General features: G+C 39.6%; 1 protein-coding gene across 9 annotated transcripts in view; it reads left to right on the top strand.

Annotated features, from left to right (window-relative positions):
- The window catches only part of kcnma1a (potassium large conductance calcium-activated channel, subfamily M, alpha member 1a), a 308219-nt gene that overhangs the window by 203302 nt on the left and 83205 nt on the right, over window positions 1–21712 (top strand). For all 9 annotated transcript variants that reach the window (XM_042325120.1, XM_042325106.1, XM_042325095.1 and 6 more), the window contains exons 4-6: window positions 4256–4349; window positions 5411–5522; window positions 19014–19089. In XM_042325120.1, the coding sequence (XP_042181054.1) occupies window positions 4256–4349; window positions 5411–5522; window positions 19014–19089 (282 nt within the window). The remainder of the gene's footprint in view (window positions 1–4255; window positions 4350–5410; window positions 5523–19013; window positions 19090–21712) is intronic.

The following is a 21712-nucleotide window of genomic DNA, read 5'->3' as shown; positions in this document are numbered from 1 at the left end:
ATGTCTGCTTTCTTTCCATCTTTGATTTCATTTGCAGCCAGCCAACGCTCAAAACGCTCCAAATAGGAATCAAAATCCTCTTTTGTAGCCTCAAACTCTGGTACTCGACCAATGGTTGCCATTTTCACAGTTAATTGTTCAGTTTCCTTATATTCCTTAATTTTCTGAATATTCCTCTACTTCTTCACTTCAGAAGTTTCTGCAATTACTTCATTCACTGCACTCATTTGTATTAATGTACACACCGTGTTACGTTCCCTCTTCCTTTTTTCTTTCTTCTTGCCAATATTTCTCCACTGAGATCGCCTAATTTCAATGGGTTCAATGAGACCGTTTAAAAACAAATTGCCACCAGAGGGCAGTGTCGCTATTCTGGACTCCAATAGTCTTGCTACTTACTGGCGAAAGAAAATAAAAAAATAACTGACGAATTCCATAATTATTTTGAGTTTCATTACTCACGCAACATTCTTCCCTTCAAGCAATGTCCGTTTATGTAGTTTAATCACCTCGTCGTCACTGTAATATTTGTGTTGTGGAAAAATGACCAGGCAGGAGACGGGAGTACAGTTAGTTTTCGTTTAGTCAAAACCCCTCGTGCTCTACAGTTCCCGGCATTCCAGTGAGCATGTGCATTTCCTATTAGGTGTAGTAACGTAAAACTGCCGTAATGCATTACTGCTTAGTAACAGCACAGTAACTAATATAAACAGATGTAGATCCCAGATACTACACTCAGCAACAGCCCCAAAACATCACTGCTCTAGAGGAGATCTGCATGGAGGAATGGGCTAACATACCAGCAACAGTGTGTGAAAACCTTGTGAAGACTTACAGAAAACGTTTGACCTCTGTCATTGCCAACAAAGGGTATATAACAAAGTATTGAGATTAACTTTTGTTATTGACCAAATACTTATTTTCCACCATAATTTGCAAATAAATTCATTAAAAATCCTACAATGTGATTTTCTGGATTTTCTTTTCTCATTTTGTCTGTCATAGTTGAATTGTACCTATGATGAAAATTACAGGCCTCTCTCATCTTTTTAAGTGGGAGAACTTGCACAATTGGTGGCTGACTAAATACTTTTTTGCGCCACTGTATTGTAGGCTGCAATATGAGGAGGAAATTATAGTCCTAAAAATGCTTTCCAGTTTCACTGACTCACCCAATGATGCACAACTCACTCTCTGGTGATGACCGATTCTTTCGTGCCAGAAGCCTCTCTCTCTCTCTCTCTCTTGTTTTTACTGTGTAAAACAATATTTGACGTTGATAAAAGATTTTGGTAGCCTACAGCCTACAGATTACAGCAGACAGATTAGAGTCATTTGCTTTCCAACCTGTGTTTTCCCACAATAATATTGCAAAAGGCCAGTTTTGAAATATTGCAAAAGGCCAGTTTTGTATGCATTCACTGACAGATTGGCAGCACGTTCCCAACTGTAGGCTATGCCTTGTTATTGGGCTACATTCCACAGCCAAGCTATTTTTAAAAGAAGCTATTTATCCTCTGGCAAATTCTTTGGCTTTCTCGTGGTGTAGTGGACTATTCTAACGTATTTAATTACTTTCGGAACAGATAGCGGTAACTATAATTTTGGCAAATTTATTTCAATTCATCAGGGTTGCTGCAGCTCCTCCAGAACCCTTTGTGTGGTTATGATTCTATAAGGAAATGCAATGCTGGAGAGGTGAGAGGTGCAGACTCATGTCGATCAGAGCAGATAGAGGGAGAGCGATCATAGAACGTGCATCTCATTCTAGTTCGGTGAGAGAGAATGAACAAAAAGGCAACTCGAATGAACTTTGATCGCGTTTATTAGAATTTGTATATTGCAAAGAGTGAAAATCATTTTTCATGCCACGAGAGGTACCAGATGTGGCCACATAGGTTCCGGAACGAAACCGTCCAAAACAGAGAGGTGCTGGTTCCTGATCCGGCTCAAATTAAGCACTACATATACAGTACATATACACACACACTCGCTAATGCAGTTGTTTTTTGGTTTGATCTGTGATTAAATCTTATCCATTTTCTCAGCCCAGTACAGTCCAATCTGTAGATGGACAGGGGGCTTACAGACCATACACCACCAAACCCACAACATGGACCAAATGGATATTGACATTTAATCAACCCAGCACAAAGTATTTATGGATTGGCTGTATGATTCATAACAGGGTTTGTTTTCACATCACTGTTAGTTTTATAGGAGATCGGAGGGTTAGTACTGTGTAAATAGAGTATTCAGGCTAGATCAATGGCAATTCCACTGAGGGGTCAGACATATTAACCTCCGTCCACTGACTGGGAAAGGGGGATACCTAGTCAGTTGTACAACTGAATGCATTTAACTGAAATGTGTCTTCCACATTTAACCCAACCCCTCTGAATCAGAGAGGTGCGGAGAGGTGTTTATTAATCTGGGTGGCCATCTGGGAGAAAATAATATATTTTAACCAAATAATATCATTCAGGGGCTATTTTAACCCTTCATCCATATATACACATAGATTTAAATCTGTTGGGCCACATGCCAAGATTCATGCCATGATAAAGACAGTTCCATTTCAGGCCTACAGTTCTTAACTTAATCCGAAATCACCCAGCTATCAGAAAAAGCCGTCTTTGCTCTCATGTGATAACAATTCCTCACACATTTCTCTCATGGTTATAACTTGTCATCTTCTCTGATGGATCACCCCCCATTAAGATGTTTTATGTTAAGTAGAGGATGATGATCGTACTGCTCTCTCTCTGTCTTCCACCCCTGGGAACCATTCAAACCCCATTCACCCTCTCCCACTGAGCCTCTCTATACACCTACTTAAAGCCATTCGTTTTGCTGTGAGGAGAGGCCATCCTTCACTGTTGACTGTCTAAATGAGCCTATACATTCCCATAGGCAATCAACTCCCATAATGAATATTAATATCTGCTGCTCACAACCACTGTGGTGAATTTTATGTCAAATGTTCCATGAAAAAAACGCTGTTCTACCACAATGAAGAATTTAGTGGCATTTTGGCTACTATTGCTTTGTTTAAAGCATCCACTTCCTTAATGGTTAAACATAAAGATGGACTATGTGACCGGTGAGATGTATTATTCCTCATTATTCATTGTTTGGCTCTCCTGAGTAGAGAGGAAGCAGCATGCTAGCTAGCTAGCTGCTATACTATACTGTACCACCTTGCTGATTGCAAAGAGCCATGTACCTTCTTTATGGGATATGTACACTAAAGGGAAGACAGGACAATCTACACACATGGGTTTTGTTGCAGGCTTTTATTTATTTTTTGCCGTTGACATAAGCCATAACTTGTTTTATTGTCAATACCCGCACGGTCTGTTCTGTTGTTGTCTGTTGTCTGATTCACAGCAGTCCTGAAACTAATTGCCCCAGTGGGATGAATAAAGATGTGTAAAGACTTGTTAATGATTCCTGTGTTCTGTGAACACTTGGGAATACACAGTAGTGGGCAGGTTTCTACTGTTTGCACCTTTTGAAATCCACTGGCTACGTGTGGTACCCCAAACTGTGACATATATTATTGTAATAGAGTATGTCTATTAATGTGACATATATTATTGTGATAGAGTATGTCTATTAATGTGATATATATATTATTATGATAGAGTATGTCTATTAATGTGACATATATTATTGTAATAAAGTATGTCTATTAATGTGACATATATTATTGTAATAAAGTATGTCTATTAATGTGATATATTATTATGATAGAGTATGTCTATTAATGTGACATATATTATTGTAATAGAGTATGTCTATTAATGTGATATATATATATATATATTATTGTGCTAGAGTATGTCTATTAATGTGACATATATTATTGTAATAGAGTATGTCTATTAATGTGATATATATATATTATTATGATAGAGTATGTCTATTAATGTGACATATATTATTGTAATAGAGTATGTCTATTAATGTGACATATATTATTGTGATAGAGTATGTCTATTAATGTGACATATATTATTGTATTAGAGTATGTCTATTAATGTGACATATATTATTGTGATAGAGTATGTCTATTAATGTGACATATATTATTGTGATAGAGTATGTCAATTAATGTGACATATATTATTGCAATAGCGTATGTCTATTAATGTGACATATATAATTGTAATAGAGTATGTCTATCAATGTGACATGTAATAGAGTATGTCTATTAATGTGACGATTTCTTCCCTTTCTCTCTCTTTCACAGTCCCATAGAATCCTGTCAGAATTTCTACAAAGATTTCACGTTACAGATCGACATGTTCTTCAATGTCTTCTTCCTCCTCTACTTTGGGCTGCGGGTATGTACTAAAGCCCTATTAAAACACACACACACACACACACACACACACACACACACACACACACACACACACACACACACACACACACACACACACACACACACACACACACACACACACACACACACACACACACACACACACACACACACCTACCTCTCTCTAAAGGCAGGAGATCTATTGTCATAATACTGACTTGGTGTTCTCCCAAAGCCAGCGTTCCATTGGAGAAAAAGCCTGCCTGAAACCTTCAATGAATAAATAAAGTCCTAAGCTGCTTATGGCAGTCACGACTCCACATGAATCACATCACTGACTAAGATCTATTCACAAACAACATGCTGTATGTCAGGGGCCGATGCTGGGAAACTGATCAAACGGTTGGCCCTAGCCTGGTCGTTATGTTTTATAGAACTGAACTGTTCTAGTGGCAACTTTAGTTCAGTATGTTAGAGTCCAAGGTACTCTTTAGATACAGTATATGAAATTAAAATGCATGTATTATGTTGCCATATTGATAAGGTTAAAAATAAAACATGAACTATGCATGAACTCTATATAATACGAGGATTAGATAGACTTGCCATTTTTTTCATAGTCGTGATCTTTATAAGATGATAATAGCGCATTACAAAGCGGTCATACATGCTCATGATAACTGTTTTAATGCATTATATTTGCATCATAAGTCATTGTACTGTGAACTGAGGCGAGATATAGAAGGAAGAATTCATGTTGGTAACAAATTTAACCTGCAGCATGGACTTAAAGGAAAGTTTTACAAACATGAATTGTTACGTCCATTTCTCCCCTCAGTTCATAGCAAACAAAGATAAGTCTTATGATACATTATAACTGCATCAATTAGGGTTGTCACAATACCAGTATTGCGATACTATGAAGTAAGCAAGGAAAGAAAACATAAAGCAGAGTTTATTTATTGAAGAGTCCTAATGTCACATTTGACATAAAGTAGCTTTTTAAAGGACCTTAGAGTGTAGTCTTCTTTGTGTCTTCCAGGCTTTAAGTGAGGTGTTACCGTTCTATTTCTTCTTCAGTTCATAGCAGCCAATGATAAGCTGTGGTTCTGGCTGGAGGTCAACTCAGTGGTGGACTTCTTCACTGTTCCTCCTGTCTTCGTATCGGTCTACTTGAATAGGAGCTGGCTGGGTAAGAATGGACCTTTTTCACTCTCCCTCTCTCTATATTTCTCTCCATCTCTCTACAATGACTCAGTGACTTAGAGCAGTGTGACAGAAGTCTTTCTGTGGTGAAGTATTGTACCTGAAATATGATGAATATGGTGTCATGACTAGAGGTCGACCGATTATGATTTTTCAACGCCGATACCGATTATTGGAGGTCCAATAAAAAGTTGATACCGATTAATCGGCCGATTATTTAAATAAAAATGTTTTTGTATTAATGACAATTACAACAATACTGAATGAACACTAATTTTAACTTAATATAATACATCAATAAAATCAAATAAATAATGAAACATGTTCAATTTGGTTTAAATAATGCAAAAACAAAGTGTTGGAGAAGAAAGTAAAAGTGCAATATGTGCCATGTCAGAAAGCTAACATTGAAGTTCCTTGCTCAGAACATGGGAACATATGAAAGCTGTTGGTTCCTTTTAACATGAGTCTTCAATATTCCCAGGTAAGAAGTTTTAGGTTGTAGTTATTATAGGAATTATAGGACTATTTCTCTCTATACCATTTGAATTTCATATACCTTTGACTATTGGAAGTTCTTATAGGCACTTTAGTATTACCAGTATAACAGTATAGCTTCCGTCCCTCTCCTTGCCGCTACCTGGGTTCGAACCAGGAACACATCGACAACAGCCACCCTTGAAGCAGCGTTACCCATGCAGAGCAAGGGGAACAACTACTCCAAGTCTCAGAGCGAGTGACGTTTGAAATGCTATTAGCTCGCACGCCGCTAACTAGCTAGCCATTTCACATCGGTTACACCAGCCTAATCTCGGGAGTTGATAGGCTTGAAGTCATAAACAGCTCAATGCTTGAAGCATTGCGAAGAGCTGCTGGCAAAACGCACGAAAGTGCTGTTTGAATGAATGCTTATGAGCCTGCTGGTGCCTACCATCGCTCAGTCAGACTGCTCTATCAAATCATAGACTTAATTATAACATAATAACACGAGCCTTAGGTCATTAATATGGTAGAATCCGGAAACTATAATTTCCAAAACAAAACGTTTATTCTTTCAGTGAAATACGGAACCGTTACGTATTTTATCTAACGGATGGCATCCCTAAGTCTAAATATTGCTGTTACATTGCACAACCTTCAATGTTATGTCATAATTACGTGAAATTCTGGCAAATTAGTTCGCAATGAGCCAGGCGGCCCAAACTGTTGCATATACCCTGACTCTGCGTGCAATGAACGCAAGAGAAGTGACGCAATTTCACCTGGTTAATATTGCCTGCTAACCTTTCTTTTAGCATTAATATGTAGGTTTAAAAATATATACTTCTGTACACGTTGGAGCAACGACAGTCCTTTTTCGCGAATGCGCACCGCATCGATTATATGCAACGCAGGACACGCAAGATAAACTAGTAATATCATCAACCATGTGTAATTATAACTAGTGATTATGATTGATTGATAGTTTTTTATAAGATAAGTTTAATCCTAGCTAGCAACTTACCTTGGCTTCTTACTGCATTCGCGTAACAGGCAGGCTCCTCGTGAGGCAGGTGGTTAGAGCGTTGGACTAGTTAACAGTAAGGATGCAAGATTGAATCCCTGAGCTGACAAGGTAAAAATCTGTCGTTCTGCCCCTGAACAAGGCAAGTTAACCCACCTTTCCTAGGCCGTCATTGAAAATAAGAATGTGTTCTTAACTGACTTGCCTCGTTAAATAAAGTTGTAAAAAAAAAACAACGTAAAAATCAGCCTCCAAAAATACCGATTTCCGATTGTTATGAAAATGTTAAATCGGCCCTATTTAATCGTCCATTCCGATTCATGACACCTCTAAATTGACACCTATTGGACCTTCTCTGTGCAGTGTCCTCCACATTTATCAATAGGTGCAGCCTGGGAAACATACAATGGTCTGGATTGTGTCATGGCTTATTTTTCTCAGTAGGCTATGCAGTAGTAGCGTGGTGATGCTATTGTTAGCGTCAACTAGCTGTAGAATGATGAAAAAGGTTGATATGGTGGTTTATGACAGACTGGATTTAATAATTAGCCATTCTCTACATTGCCACTAATTAAATCTGTAGTCTGATGTAAAAAAAAGAGACCAGCGAGAACGTTCCTGTGACTTCACGGAAGGTTACAAATATTGGTGAAGTTGGCAATTTTATTCAGAAATATTTGGAGAAAAAAAACATTGTTTTGAGAAATAAATAAGAAGTTGCAATTTTAACTTTCTGAGAAGATCCCTACTAACGTTCTTGGAATGCAGAAGTAACCAGATTGTTTACTGGGAGGAGGCTCTCCTCGGCAGTGAATCCTGAATCCTACTATCTGGGTCTAACCAGCCCACTATTTCTGGAGGTATTTGAAAAGGCAACTGGGAGGAAAGCCATTGTTTTGAGATGGCCTAGATTTCCCTTTACTCACCATGAATATGCATTCATAAATTATGTATTTATTTATCTATCATCTATTCATACTGGGGAAGCCAGTGAGATGAAAAAATATATAATTTTACCACTGAGAATGTGTCAGATAGCACAGAAGAATACACCCTCGAAAAGCCCACTCGCGTCACACTGTGTTTGTGTTTGCATAGAGGCGGAATGACGCTTTCTGTGCGTCAGATAGTGTATTTTAGGGTCATCTGATTTTATACGGTCCCACACACACACCACGTGTGAAATAGAATGTGTGTTTGCACTAGCGTGTATTGCATCTGTGTTTATTGCTGTGTGATTGTGTGTTTTAAGGGTGTGTTACTGTTACATGCCTCGGACTGAGACGTAGTCCGCAGATAATTGACCTGAATTAACAGGGTGGTATGATGAGATGGAGAAAAGTTAGTAGGATTCAGTATTAGGCATACTCCAAGTTTGTGAAACTTTTTTATTTATTTAGGAAAAATCAATTATATATTACAACTGCATTCTAGTATTAAGTCTTTTCACATTCCACTTTGTGTATCCAAAATTAAGGTCTCAAGTCCCCCCCAAAAGGTCTCCATACATCTAACTCACCCCATTCCGTACAAATGTGCGTAACCGCGACATTCAAACGAGGCTACAAAGAAAACTAATGGGACTGTAGTGACTGTGTTGACTTCAAAATCAGGGGTGTGAACTAGGTTTCTATTCAAGCGTTGATTGACATGGTAATGGCTCTATAGTATTGGAGAAAAGTTGAAAAAACGGACCCTCCGTTACATCGGGACGTGTCATGTCGTAACGTACAGCACGCATAAAGCAACTATTTCTGTCTTACAATCTCTTTCCACCAGGTGTAGCACTTCTCTCATCGTTTAAAAACAAGAAATGGACAGTGACGGGAGTAAGGGGGGATACTTAGTCATTTTTTGCGTCATCATTGCATGCGATCATCATTCTCAAAGCCGCTGTTTACTTCTAAGATCACTTAAGCACCGCCCTAAAACCCCGATTCAAATTCGACACAAACCTTCAAATAGGTATGTAATGACACATTATATAAACTCTTTATAGTGTTTTATTTACATTTTAGAGGCGATAAGGTGATAAGTTGGACAGATCGAGTAAAAAAAGCAATTTTACAACCCGACATCTCTCCTTCTCACTATCACGCATTAGTTTCGCTTTCCCACCTGCCATTTTTTAAAATACCCGACAGGGCTCATTGCCTGCTTGAATTATGCAGAAACGGGCAGTGTTTAGGTCATTTAATTGATTCTGTTGGAAAGGGGAGAAATTGTGCTTTACAATGGTATTGACATTACAGTTGATCTGGAAGTTTTACGTTTTTGGGGCGCTAAAATAAGGGCAATTGTACGGACCACGGCGATGTACGAGTTTACGTGAGTTTACGTTACGCATTCACCTTTCACCTCTTGCTATAGCTAAATTAATAGTGCATATAATCTGAGACTATTCAATCGGTAGTATTTAGTATCTAGCAATAAAAGCCATTTGGCATGTAAAACCATCAAATTGTACCATAAGAGGCTACATTATACCTAGCTCACTGTACTAGCAGTGTCAATTTCCATAAAGCTACAAATGACTGGAGGCTGTGCTAAACAATGCTACAACCATTACATTCTAAACCATCAACAAATGAGCTAAAAAGCTGAAACCCAATAGCCTCGAGCTAGCTAGCGCAAAGCTAAATTCGGTTAGCATAATGCTAGTAAACTGTTCAATGCTATTTTCTTACAAATAAACACTTAACACATTTTATAGTCACATTGAATATTTACATATATTTCCTGAAGTAAACCGAGCCTTTGTTCATTGGAAATAAAACAAATATGAGCTAAAAACCTTGTTGAAAAAGTCGTATTCCCTTTTCTTACGTATAACCATTAGCAACCTAGCAAACGCACATTACTTATAATGTGGAAAATACCAACCAGTTTTTCACTCAGTTAAATTTCCTTCAATTGCCTTCAAACATTACCAAACTCATGGACAATGTAGTTAACCATGTTATCTGAATATTTCATGAGTCATATTGCACTTTTGCGCATTACATACCTGAATTAACAGAGTGGAATGATGAGATGGAGATAAGATAGTTTAGTATTAGGCATTTCCCAAGATTGAAGAAGCAACATCCAAGACCTCACGATCCCACTAACGCTCCCCATTGACATCACAGCTCCCCCTAGCGGCAGCAATTATATACATTACTTTCAATGCAAATACAGGGCCTGGGAGGCCTACAAAATTATACAAGGGATGGCTCCATAAATTAAAAAATTTAAAAAATGACCATGCATATTTGTGTATGTCACATTACGTAGCAACAGATATTACTGTCCCAGCGATCCATTGACTGGGTCCACACTACAATATACTGTGCCATAATGTGTGTGTGTGTGTGTGTGATTGGCCTACACTGTGCTATTGTGCCATAACACATAGGCCGAACTCTCCATTATCAACTAGTTGATATCACAGGGGGTACTATTAGCTGGGGACAGGGTATTAGGCAGGGTACTACCCATCTTCCAAGTACATCTGAAACAGTATCTTAAATAATCCTTCTCCTCACCACAAACCCCCCAAAAAAAAAAAAAAAACCATCAACATGTTAACCACCACTTGCACTTGACCCCCTTCTAGTTCTGATAGTTCCTACTGATAGCTGCATTCCTGAGGAAAAATGTACTTTCTATGCCTGTGATATGAGGTTGTCCCACCTAGCTGTCTTAAGATGAATACACCAACTGTAAGTCGCTCTGGATAAGAGCGTCTGCTAAATAACTAAAATGACAATGTAAATGTATTCGGCCAGGTTATTATTAGGATGAGCTGGTACTGGACACAAATCAGAGGTTTCCAGGAAATAAGAAACATGTTAAATTATAGCAACATGACAATGATTGACGACAGGGCAGAATCCAATGACTGTATAGATAGAAAGTCTAATGATAGAGCTGGTACTGTAGAGGTGTTATCAGGTAGATGTTACATCAGACTCTAGATCCAACATGCATGAATAATCTGTCCAGTGGTTGGTGACTGAGTGACATGTATAATGTCCTCACATGTCCCCCATGTCGATCTCTATTGAGTTGAGATCCAGTGGCAAGGCAAGTTCACAGATTTGTAATGGCTTCACTGTAATCAATAGAGATGGATCCATAATCAGTGATTTGTCTTTGTCTTGATGTCCATCAAGACTATTTCCATCTCACTAATTCTGTTTTGTCGTCTGTTTGAGAGGCAAACAATGACGGTGTTAACAGTTTTACATCAATCCCTGTGGACTCATTCAGTTTTCACTCTCTGTATGACTAAAAGCTAACACACACACACACACACACACACACACACACACACACACACACACACACACACACACACACTACCAGTTGTTCTCATGGAACTGCCTGAGAAACTTCCAGTGGTTTTCTTTAACAAGAGAACCACTGGACTCCATTACTGAAAATAAAATTAAAAGAGGTTCTGCACTGCAGTAACATTTGACATTTTAGTCATTTAGCAGACACTCCTATCCAGACCGACTTACAGTAGTGAGTGCTTAAATGTTAATTATTTTCACACTGGTACCCGTGGGAATCAAACCCACAACGCTGGTGTTGCTCTACCAACTGAGCCACAGGAGACAGTTCTCTATCTATCCTACTCTATGTATCTCTCATTTCACAGTAATGTTCATTCCCATTTTGCAATTTGGCCGTTAATTAAGAGGGTAGAGAAACGTGTGGCTAATGTAAAAAGGACATGCAGTGTTCCTCCTGGAAATAAGACACCATCTTCTTAAATTACTTGAAGTGGGTGTCCCTCCCATGAGAGAGAGGGCCATAGCCAGGCTAGTGGTGTTGATTAGCTGTAGTGGTGGCTGGTGGCACTTTAAATGGGGAGGACTGGCTCATAGTAATGACTGGAACGGAATTATTGGAATGGTCTCAAACACATCCATTCATTATTTGTGAACCGTCTTCCCCTCACCAGCCTCCTCTGATTAGTGCTTTGAAAGATGTTAGCTTGCTGTTAGCCCCAGAGCCCCAACCCTTCCACCCCATCTACACAAGTCATTTCAGTCCTACTAGGGCTTCACTCTAGAAAGAACAGAGCTTGCGGAGGAGGGTAAGGCAGCTTTGAAATGATAGTGTAGGGTCCTGTGGAAAAATAGGAGTAACTACATGTATATAGACCTTATAATATGATGCAAAGGTAAAAAGAAATACATGCAAATGCCCTCATAGAAGAAGATATAAGCAGTGTTGTAAAAGCTCAACCCCGATTTTAAAATTAAAGCCATATGACATAATATCCCATATTACTTCCACACACAGACTACTGGAGCCAATGTACCATCCATATCTCGCCAAATGACATATCCTCATCACTACTGCCCTCTGTTGGTGATATTAGTGTACTGTCTGTTTTGATCCTTGAAGCCTTGTGCTCTGCTTACTGACTCTAGTAAAGTATCTGTGTGTGCATTCCCCTTAGTCCTCTAGTGTGTGTGTGTGTGTGCGGGGGGGCTATAATCCTTACTGGCTGGACAGGGTATTATCCGTGTTGTAACATGGTCATCCCTAGGCTGCTGATTGATAAAAGGCTCCAGTGTGTGTTTCTACTGTCAGTCACGTGACAGAGGGGAGGGGGCTTGGCAGTGCACATACCCACAGATTTGGATTATGTTACATGCAGTGTTGTTGCATGTGTAGCAGATGCGGGCTATTTAGCATATGCTAGTAGCCATCATGCAGTGACGTCACCTGCCCAGCAAGAACCAATGGCCTTGGTAGGGAAACCGTTAGCACGTTAGCTTCGGGAATACTTAGTGTTGACATGAGTTCGGATTCGATGTGGCTCCTCCAACTACCCAGAGCGATTTGTTTACTCCTGTCCTCTTTCTGTACCTCTTCAGTAGTACAGATGGCTCTATTGTTCTGAGTTGGAGTCAATACAAATCAAATCAAGTTGTATTTGTAAGGTGTAGACCTTACAGTGAAATGTTTACTTACAAGCCCTTAACCAACAATGCAGTTCAAGAAATAGAGTTAAGAAAATATTTACTAAATAAACTAAAGTAATTATTTTTATTTTTTTAAAGTAACAATAAAATAACAATGAGGTTATATACAGGGGGTACCGGTACAGAGTCAATGTGCGGGTGTACAGGTTAGTTGAGGTAATTTGTACATGTAGGTAGGGGTAAAGTGACTATGCATAGATAATAAACAGTGAGTAGCAGCAATGTAAAAACAAAGGGGGGGTGGGTCAATGTAAATAGTCTGGTTTGCCATTTGATTAATTGTTCAGCCGTCTTATGGCTTGGGGGTAGAAGCTGTTAAGGAGCCATTTGGACCAAGACTTGGCACTCCGGTACCGCTTCAGAAACTTGTCCCGAAGCCATTCCTGCATTGTCGGGTTGGAAGGTGATCCAATCGCCCCCAGTCTGAGGTCTTGAGCACTCTAGAGCAGGTTTCCATCAAGGATCTCTACTGTACTTTGCTCAGTTATCTTTGCCTTGATCCTGACTAGTCTCCCAGTTCCTGCCCCTGAAAAACATCCCCACAGCATGATGATGCCATCACCATGCTTCACCGTAAGCATGGAGGCAGGTTTCCTCCAGACGTGGGGCTTGGCATTCAGGCCAATGAGTTCAATCTTGGTTTCATCAGACCGAAGAATCTTGTTTCTCATGGTCTGTTAGTCTTTAGGTGCCTTTTGGCAAACTCTAAGAGGGCTGTCATGTGCCTTTTACTGAGGAGTGACTTCCGTCCGGTCAGAGATGCAGAGATGGTTGTCCTTCTGGAAGGTTTTCCCATCTCCACAGAGGAACTCTAGAGTGACCATTGGGTTCTTGGTCACCTCCCTGACCAAGGACCTTCTCCCCTGATTGCTCAGTTTGGCTGGACAGCCAGCTCTAAGAAGAGTCTTGGGGGTTCCAACCTTCTATTTAAGAACGATGGAAGCCACTGTGTACTTGGGGACCGACCTTCAATGCTGTAAACATTTTTTAGTATCCTTCCCCAGATCTGTGCCTCGACACAATCCTGTCTTTGAGCTCTACGGACAATTCTTTCAACCTCATGGCTTGGGTTTTGCTCTGACATGCAGTGTCAACTGTGGGACCTTATATAGACAGGTGTGTGCCTTTCCAAATCATGTTCAATCAATTGAATTTACCACAGGTGGACTCTCACCTCAAGGATGATCAATGGAAACAGGATGCACCTGAGTACAATTTCGAGTCTCATAGCAAAGGGTCTGAATATGGGTCTGAATACATAACAAAAACTGTCCCTGAACAACAACCAACACAGGACAAAGAAGCTCCCTCTTTCCTAACAAAGGAACACTGGCTTTTAAAGCTGCCAAAGGAGTCGGTAATTGTAGACAGCTGTATCCCCTGACGAGAGGGCGGGTCAAAGCTACAATCTGCAATGGGCCCGACCAATCAGCTGCTTAGGGGAATCCAGGAAGCCATTTCCTGAAACATATACAAACACATACAAACCCAAAACAACACAGAAACTGGGGAACGTAACAGCATACATTACTAAAAACCTGTTTTCGCTTTGTCATTATGGGGTATTTTGTGTAGATTGCTGAGGATATTTTGGTATTTAATCCATTTTAAGATAAGGCTGTAACATAACAAAATGTTGAAAATGTCAAGGGGTCTGAATACTTTCCAAATGCACTGTATTGATGAAGCCGTTGACTGAGGTGGTATACTCCTCAATGCCATTGGATGAATTCCGTAACATATTCCAGTCTGTGCTAGCAAAACAGTCCTGTAGCTTAGCATCCGCATCATCTGACCTCTTCTGTATTGAGAGAGTCACTGGTACTTCCTGCTTTAGTTTTCGCTTGTAAGTAGGAATCAGGAGGATAGAATTATGGTCAGATTTGCCAAATGGAGGGCGAGGGAGAGCTTTGTATGCATCTCTGTGTGTGGAGTAAAGGTGGTCTAGAGTTTTTTTTCCCCTCTCTGGTTGGACATGTGACATGCTGGTAGAAATGAGTTAAAATGGATTTAAGTTTGCCTGCATTAAAGTCCCCGGCCACTAGGAGTGCCTAGATGAGCATTTTCTTGTTTGCTTATGGCCTTATACAGCTCGTTGAGTGAGGTCTTAGTGCCAGCATCGGTTTGTGAATGGTAAATATAGATGGTGTGGTCTACAGCTTGTAATTACGGTACTCTCGAGACTTCCTTAATATTAGACATTTCACACCAGCTTTTATTGACAAATAGACACACACCCCCACCCCTCGTCTTACCAGACGTAGCTGTCCTGTCCTGCCAATGCACCGAAACCCCAGCCAAATGTATATTATCCATGTCGTCGTTCAGCTACGACTCATGAAGCATAAGATTTGACAGTTTTTAATGTGCCATTGGTAGGATAGTCTCGAACAGAGATCATCCAGTTTATTCTCCAGTGATTGCACGTTGGCCAATTAAACAGATGGTAGAGGCTGGTTACCCACTCGGCGACAAATTCTAATAAGTCACCCTGATCTCCACCCCCTGTATTTCCGTCTTTTCTTCCCACGAATAAGGGGGATTTGGGCCTGGTCTCGGAGAAGCAGTATGTCCTTCGCTTTGGACTCATTAAAGACAAAACCTTTGTCCAGTTCGAGGTGAGTAATCGCTGTTCTGATATCCAGAAACTATTTTCGGTCATCAGAGATGGTAGCAGCAACATTATGTACTAAATAAGTTACAAACAATGCAAAAAAAACACAAAATAGCACAGTTGGCTAGGAGCCCGTAAAATGGCAGCCATCCCCTCCGGCGGCATTATTATCAACAAACCTCCATTCCGCTTTATCCCAGTGTACTATAGATACTGTCCACCCATCTGATATCTGCTAGTGACAGCACGGCACTTGTGATTAAATACAGATTATTACTTCACCTCTCGCTCTAAATCCCTGGATTGCTTCAGGCAGTTTTAAAAACGCCTCACCTCTGAACACTGCACCTTATTGGTGGTTGAAAATCCACATGACTCTCTGTAGGTACAACAAAGAGGCCAAAATGAAATCTGTTTGGGCTGTTCAGATTATTAACACAATGACAATACAGGGATAGAGCCTCTATTGTATCACAGTTCATATCAGACCAGGATACAATTTGTACTAGACAGGTACAGAGTCTTGGTGTCTGTTTACCTGACTGTCACTCAGTCTGTCTGGTGTTCTCTTAAGCACGCATAGTGCTTGATTCTGGACCTTATAGTCAGGTTTTTCTATACATGCGTTTCTGGTGGAAACGGACCTTTTGGAACCTCGGCGAAGTACCTTGTCTTAGCTTTGGGAGTGTTTTGCTTTATCTCTTTCATTCTACCTGGAAAAACTCAACTTGTCTATCTTCCAAAGAAGAACAATAATCTTTTTGAATCCATTGCCTTCTTCAAGAACTTCGTCTTCATCTCTTCCTTTGAGACACTCTTGAACCATCAGTGTTTGACCTTTGAACTGAAGAACTACAGCTTGGTCCCACTTTACAGAAAGACAAGGACCCTAAACAGAAACTACCTGACACACAACAATAGATAACTAAGTATCTGTGATCGGTAGCGATGATCCCTACTAAGCTTCTGATGTACCGGGGTCCACGCGGTTGCGCTCCTCGCTCCGAGGCTCGTGGAGACACGTTAAGGCGTAGGAAATCGTGTGGAGAGTTGTTTCAGAAAGGGTACAGGGTGAGGTTGGGGCCGCATGGGATGGCTATGGAGAAGGAGAGGCAGAAGAGACCATATCTTGGTCTCTGGACCTCTCTGAGCTTTCTCTGCAAATGGGGTAAGAATAAAGATCTAGTGCCATAGTTACTCTGTAGGGTAAGAATAAAGATCTAGTGCCATAGTTACTCTGTGGGGTAAGAATAAAGATCTAGTGCCATAGTTACTCTGTGGGGTAACAATAAAGATCTAGTGCCATAGTTACTCTGTGGGGTAAGAATAAAGATCTAGTGCCATAGTTACTCTGTAGGGTAAGACTAAAGATCTAGTGCCATAGTTACTCTGTGGGGTAAGAATAAAGATCTAGTGCCATAGTTACTCTGTAGGGTAAGAATAAAGATCTAGTGCCATAGTTACTCTGTAGGGTAAGAATAATGATCTAGTGCCATAGTTACTCTGTAGGGTAAGAATAAAGATCTAGTGCCATAGTTACTCTGTAGGGTAAGAATAATGATCTAGTGCCATAGTTACTCTGTAGGGTAAGAATAATGATCTAGTGCCATAGTTACTCTGTAGGGTATGAATAAAGATCTAGTGCCATAGTTACTCTGTAGGGTAAGAATAAAGATCTAGTGCCATAGTTACTCTGTAGGGTAAGAATAATGATCTAGTGCCATAGTTACTCTGTAGGGTAAGAATAATGATCTAGTGCCATAGTTACTCTGTAGGGTAAGAATAATGATCTAGTGCCATAGTTACTCTGTAGGGTAAGAATAATGATCTAGTGCCATAGTTACTCTGTAGGGTAAGAATGGTAGAATATATGGGGTCTGGGTCATGTTCAAACAGTCTGACTCATCCAGTATACGCTTCCTTTCCAAATGGGGTGACAATAGAGATCCATGGGGCCATAGTCAAACTGTGGTCCTGTCTGTTTAAACATAGTTTATACAAGTAGGAATCACAATCTACACTTCCTCTTAAAATGGGATAAGAATTGTAGAACATGGGGTCTGGGCCATGTTCAAAGAATTCATCTAGTTATCTCCAAATGCGGTAAGGACCAAGGTCTGGGAAGGGTATGGAGTCTCTCATTGTGGTTATGATTCTTGTTCTTTACTCTGCAGTGTGGTTCCAATGGCTTAGTTTGTTGGGGGGGGAAGAGTGATGGTAGCATCTGGGTTGTTTGATTCCCGCGTGGCCCGTGTATACAAATATTTGTGGTACTGTAGCTGTTACGTGTGATGAGGCTTGCAGTTTGATGTGTTGTATGGTCTTGCTGCAGGATAGTTCCAAGCACTTTCTCACTGTATGCAGGAGATAACTATTTTGTTTACAGATGTCTCCACCAGTTGAGGCTGGTGTGAGGAGCTATAGGAGGAGAGGCTCGTAATGGCTGGAATGGAATAAATGGAATGATATCAAACATATGGAAACCACATGTTTTACCCCGTTCCATTTATTCCAGTCCAGCCATTATAATGAGCCAGTCCTCCTATTGTTCCTCCCACCAGCCTCCACTGGTATCAACCATGAATTAAACTATGAACAGATCCCCAAAAATACAAAGAGATTTGAAAAATACAAAGATAAGTAACTGTTTAACATCGTCCTGCCCTGTTAACCTCAGTCACTACTAGTGTAAGTTATTCCATCCAGAATTAATAGAAATACGCATTGGTATGCATGGCACACACACACACACACACACACACACACACACACACACACACACACACACACACACACACACACACACACACACACACACACACACACACACACACACACACACACACACACACAGTAGATCAGAGCAGGGAATATATTGGTGTTATGTAAACTGGCATTGAGGCAGGTGTTGCATTGTTTCTCTAACCCCTGGACTCAGACACATGTAGGACACTCAGTTTACAGTACATGACACTACTGTATTGTATGTAGGCCTATTTTACAGTATATCCTCCTTATAGGGGACAGGCCACACTGTAAAACACTATCATTTTATCTATGATTATTAACCTTTATTTCTCTCTCTCTCTATCTCTCTCTCTCTCTCTGTCTCTCTCGCTCTCTCTCTCTCTCTGTCTCTCTCTCTCTCTCTCTCTCCCCCTCCCTCTCATCTCTCTCTCTCTCTCTCTCTCTCTCTGTCTCTCTCTCTCTCTCTCTCGCTCTCTCTGTCTCTCTCTCTCTAACTCTCTCCCTCCCTCTCATCTCTCTCTTATCTCTCTCTCTTATCTCTCTCTCTTGCTCTCTCTCTCTCTCATCTCTCTCTTATCTCTCTCTCTTGCTCTCTCTCTCTCTCTCTCTCTCTCTCTCTCTCAGGCTTAAGATTCCTGAGAGCCTTGAGATTGATACAGTTCTCAGAAATTTTACAGTTTTTGAATATCTTAAAAACAAGGTAAGTATAGGGCTTTCATTGGACTACCGCCACCACTCCAGCACGGTAGCACCACAACAACTATCTACAGAATACATCTGACATAGAGGCTCGGGTCAGGTTTGCTCTCTAGACACTCTCTGGACACTGCTGTAACACTTTATTTTACAGTCCTGTTCCAGACTTATACTAAGACATTTAAACTTATGTGGTAACAACTCTTCAAAGCATGCATTGAGCATTTATAGTAGCTCCCTGGTATAAATGTTACATATAGTAGCTCCCTGGTATAAATGTTACATATAGTAGCTCCCTGGTATAAATGTTACATATAGTAGCTCCCTGGTATAAATGTTACATATAATAGCTCCCTGGTATAAATGTTACATATAATAGCTCCCTGGTATAAATGTTACATATAGTAGCTCCCTGGTATAAATGTTACATATAGTAGCTCCCTGGTATAAATGTTACATATAGTAGCTCCCTGGTATAAATGTTACATATAGTAGCTCCCTGGTATAAATGTTACATATAGTAGCTCCCTGGTATAAATGTTACATATAGTAGCTCCCTGGTATAAATGTTACATATAGTAGCTCCCTGGTATAAATGTTACATATAGTAGCTCCCTGGTATAAATGTTACATATAGTAGCTCCCTGGTATAAATGTTACATATAGTAGCTCCCTGGTATAAATGTTACATTTAGTATACTCCCTGATATAAATGTTACATATAGTAGCTCCCTGGTATAAATGTTACATATAGTATACTCCCTGGTATAAATGTTACATATAGTATACTCCCTGGCATAAATGTCACATATAGTATACTCCCTGGTATAAATGTCACATATAGTATACTCCCAGGTATAAATGTTACAAATAGGATACTCCCTGGTATAAATGTTACATATAGTATACTCCCTGGTATAAATGTCACATATAGTAGCTCCCTGGTATAAATGTTTAAGATTTTTTATTTTATTTAACTAGGCAAGTCAGTTAAGAACAAATTCTTATTTTCAATGACGGCCTAGGAACAGTGGGTTAACTGCCGTGTTCAGGGGCAGAACGACAGATTTGTACCTTGTCAGCTCGGGGGTTTGAACTTGCAACCTTCCGGTTACTAGTCCAACTCTCTAACCACTAGGCTACCCTGCCGCCCCATATAGTATACTCCCTGGTATAAATGTTACATATAGTATACTCCCTGGTATAAATGTTACATATACTAGCTCCCTGGTATAAATGTTACATATAGTATACTCCCTGGTATAAATGTTACATTTAGTATACTCCCTGGTATAAATGTTACATATAGTATACTCCCTGGTATAAATGTCACATATAGTATACTCCCTGGTATAAATGTCACATATAGTATACTCCCTGGTATAAATGTTACATTTAGTATACTCCCTGGTATAAATGTTACAAATAGTATACTCCCTGGTATAAATGTTACATATAGTATACTCCATGGTATAAATGTTACATATACTAGCTCCCTGGTATAAATGTTACATATAGTATACTCCCTGGTATAAATGTTACATTTAGTATACTCCCTGGTATAAATGTTACAAATAGTATACTCCCTGGTATAAATGTTACATATAGTATACTCCCTGGTATAAATGTTACAAATAGTATACTCCCTGGTATAAATGTTACAAATAGTATACTCCCTGGTATAAGTGTCACATATAGTAGCTCCCTGGTATAAATGTTACATATAGTAGCTCCCTGGTATAAATGTTACATATAGTATACTCCCTGGTATAAATGTTACATATACTAGCTCCCTGGTATAAATGTTACATATACTAGCTCCCTGGTATAAATGTTACATATAGTATACTCCCTGGTATACATGTTACATTTAGTATACTCCCTGGTATAAATGTTACATATAGTATACTCCCTGGTATACATGTTACATTTAGTATACTCCCTGGTATAAATGTTACATATAGTATACTCCCTGGTATAAATGTTACAAATAGTATACTCCCTGGTATAAATGTTACATATACTAGCTCCCTGGTATAAATGTTACATATACTAGCTCCCTGGTATAAATGTTACATATAGTATACTCCCTGGTATAAATGTTACATATACTAGCTCCCTGGTATAAATGTTACATATACTAGCTCCCTGGTATAAATGTTACACATAGTATACTCCCTGGTATACATGTTACATTTAGTATACTCCCTGGTATAAATGTTACATATAGTATACTCCCTGGTATACATGTTACATTTAGTATACTCCCTGGTATAAATGTTACATATAGTATACTCCCTGGTATAAATGTTACATATAGTATACTCCCTGGTATAAATGTTACAAATAGTATACTCCCTGGTATAAATGTTACAAATAGTATACTCCCTGGTATAAGTGTCACATATAGTAGCTCCCTGGTATAAATGTTACATATAGTAGCTCCCTGGTATAAATGTTACATATAGTATACTCCCTGGTATAAATGTTACATATACTAGCTCCCTGGTATAAATGTTACATATACTAGCTCCCTGGTATAAATGTTACATATAGTATACTCCCTGGTATACATGTTACATTTAGTATACTCCCTGGTATAAATGTTACATATAGTATACTCCCTG

Source organism: Oncorhynchus tshawytscha, linkage group LG01 (genome assembly GCF_018296145.1).
Source record: "Oncorhynchus tshawytscha isolate Ot180627B linkage group LG01, Otsh_v2.0, whole genome shotgun sequence".
Taxonomy (NCBI): Eukaryota; Metazoa; Chordata; class Actinopteri; order Salmoniformes; family Salmonidae; genus Oncorhynchus; species Oncorhynchus tshawytscha.
This window is presented reverse-complemented; position numbering and strand designations above follow the sequence as displayed.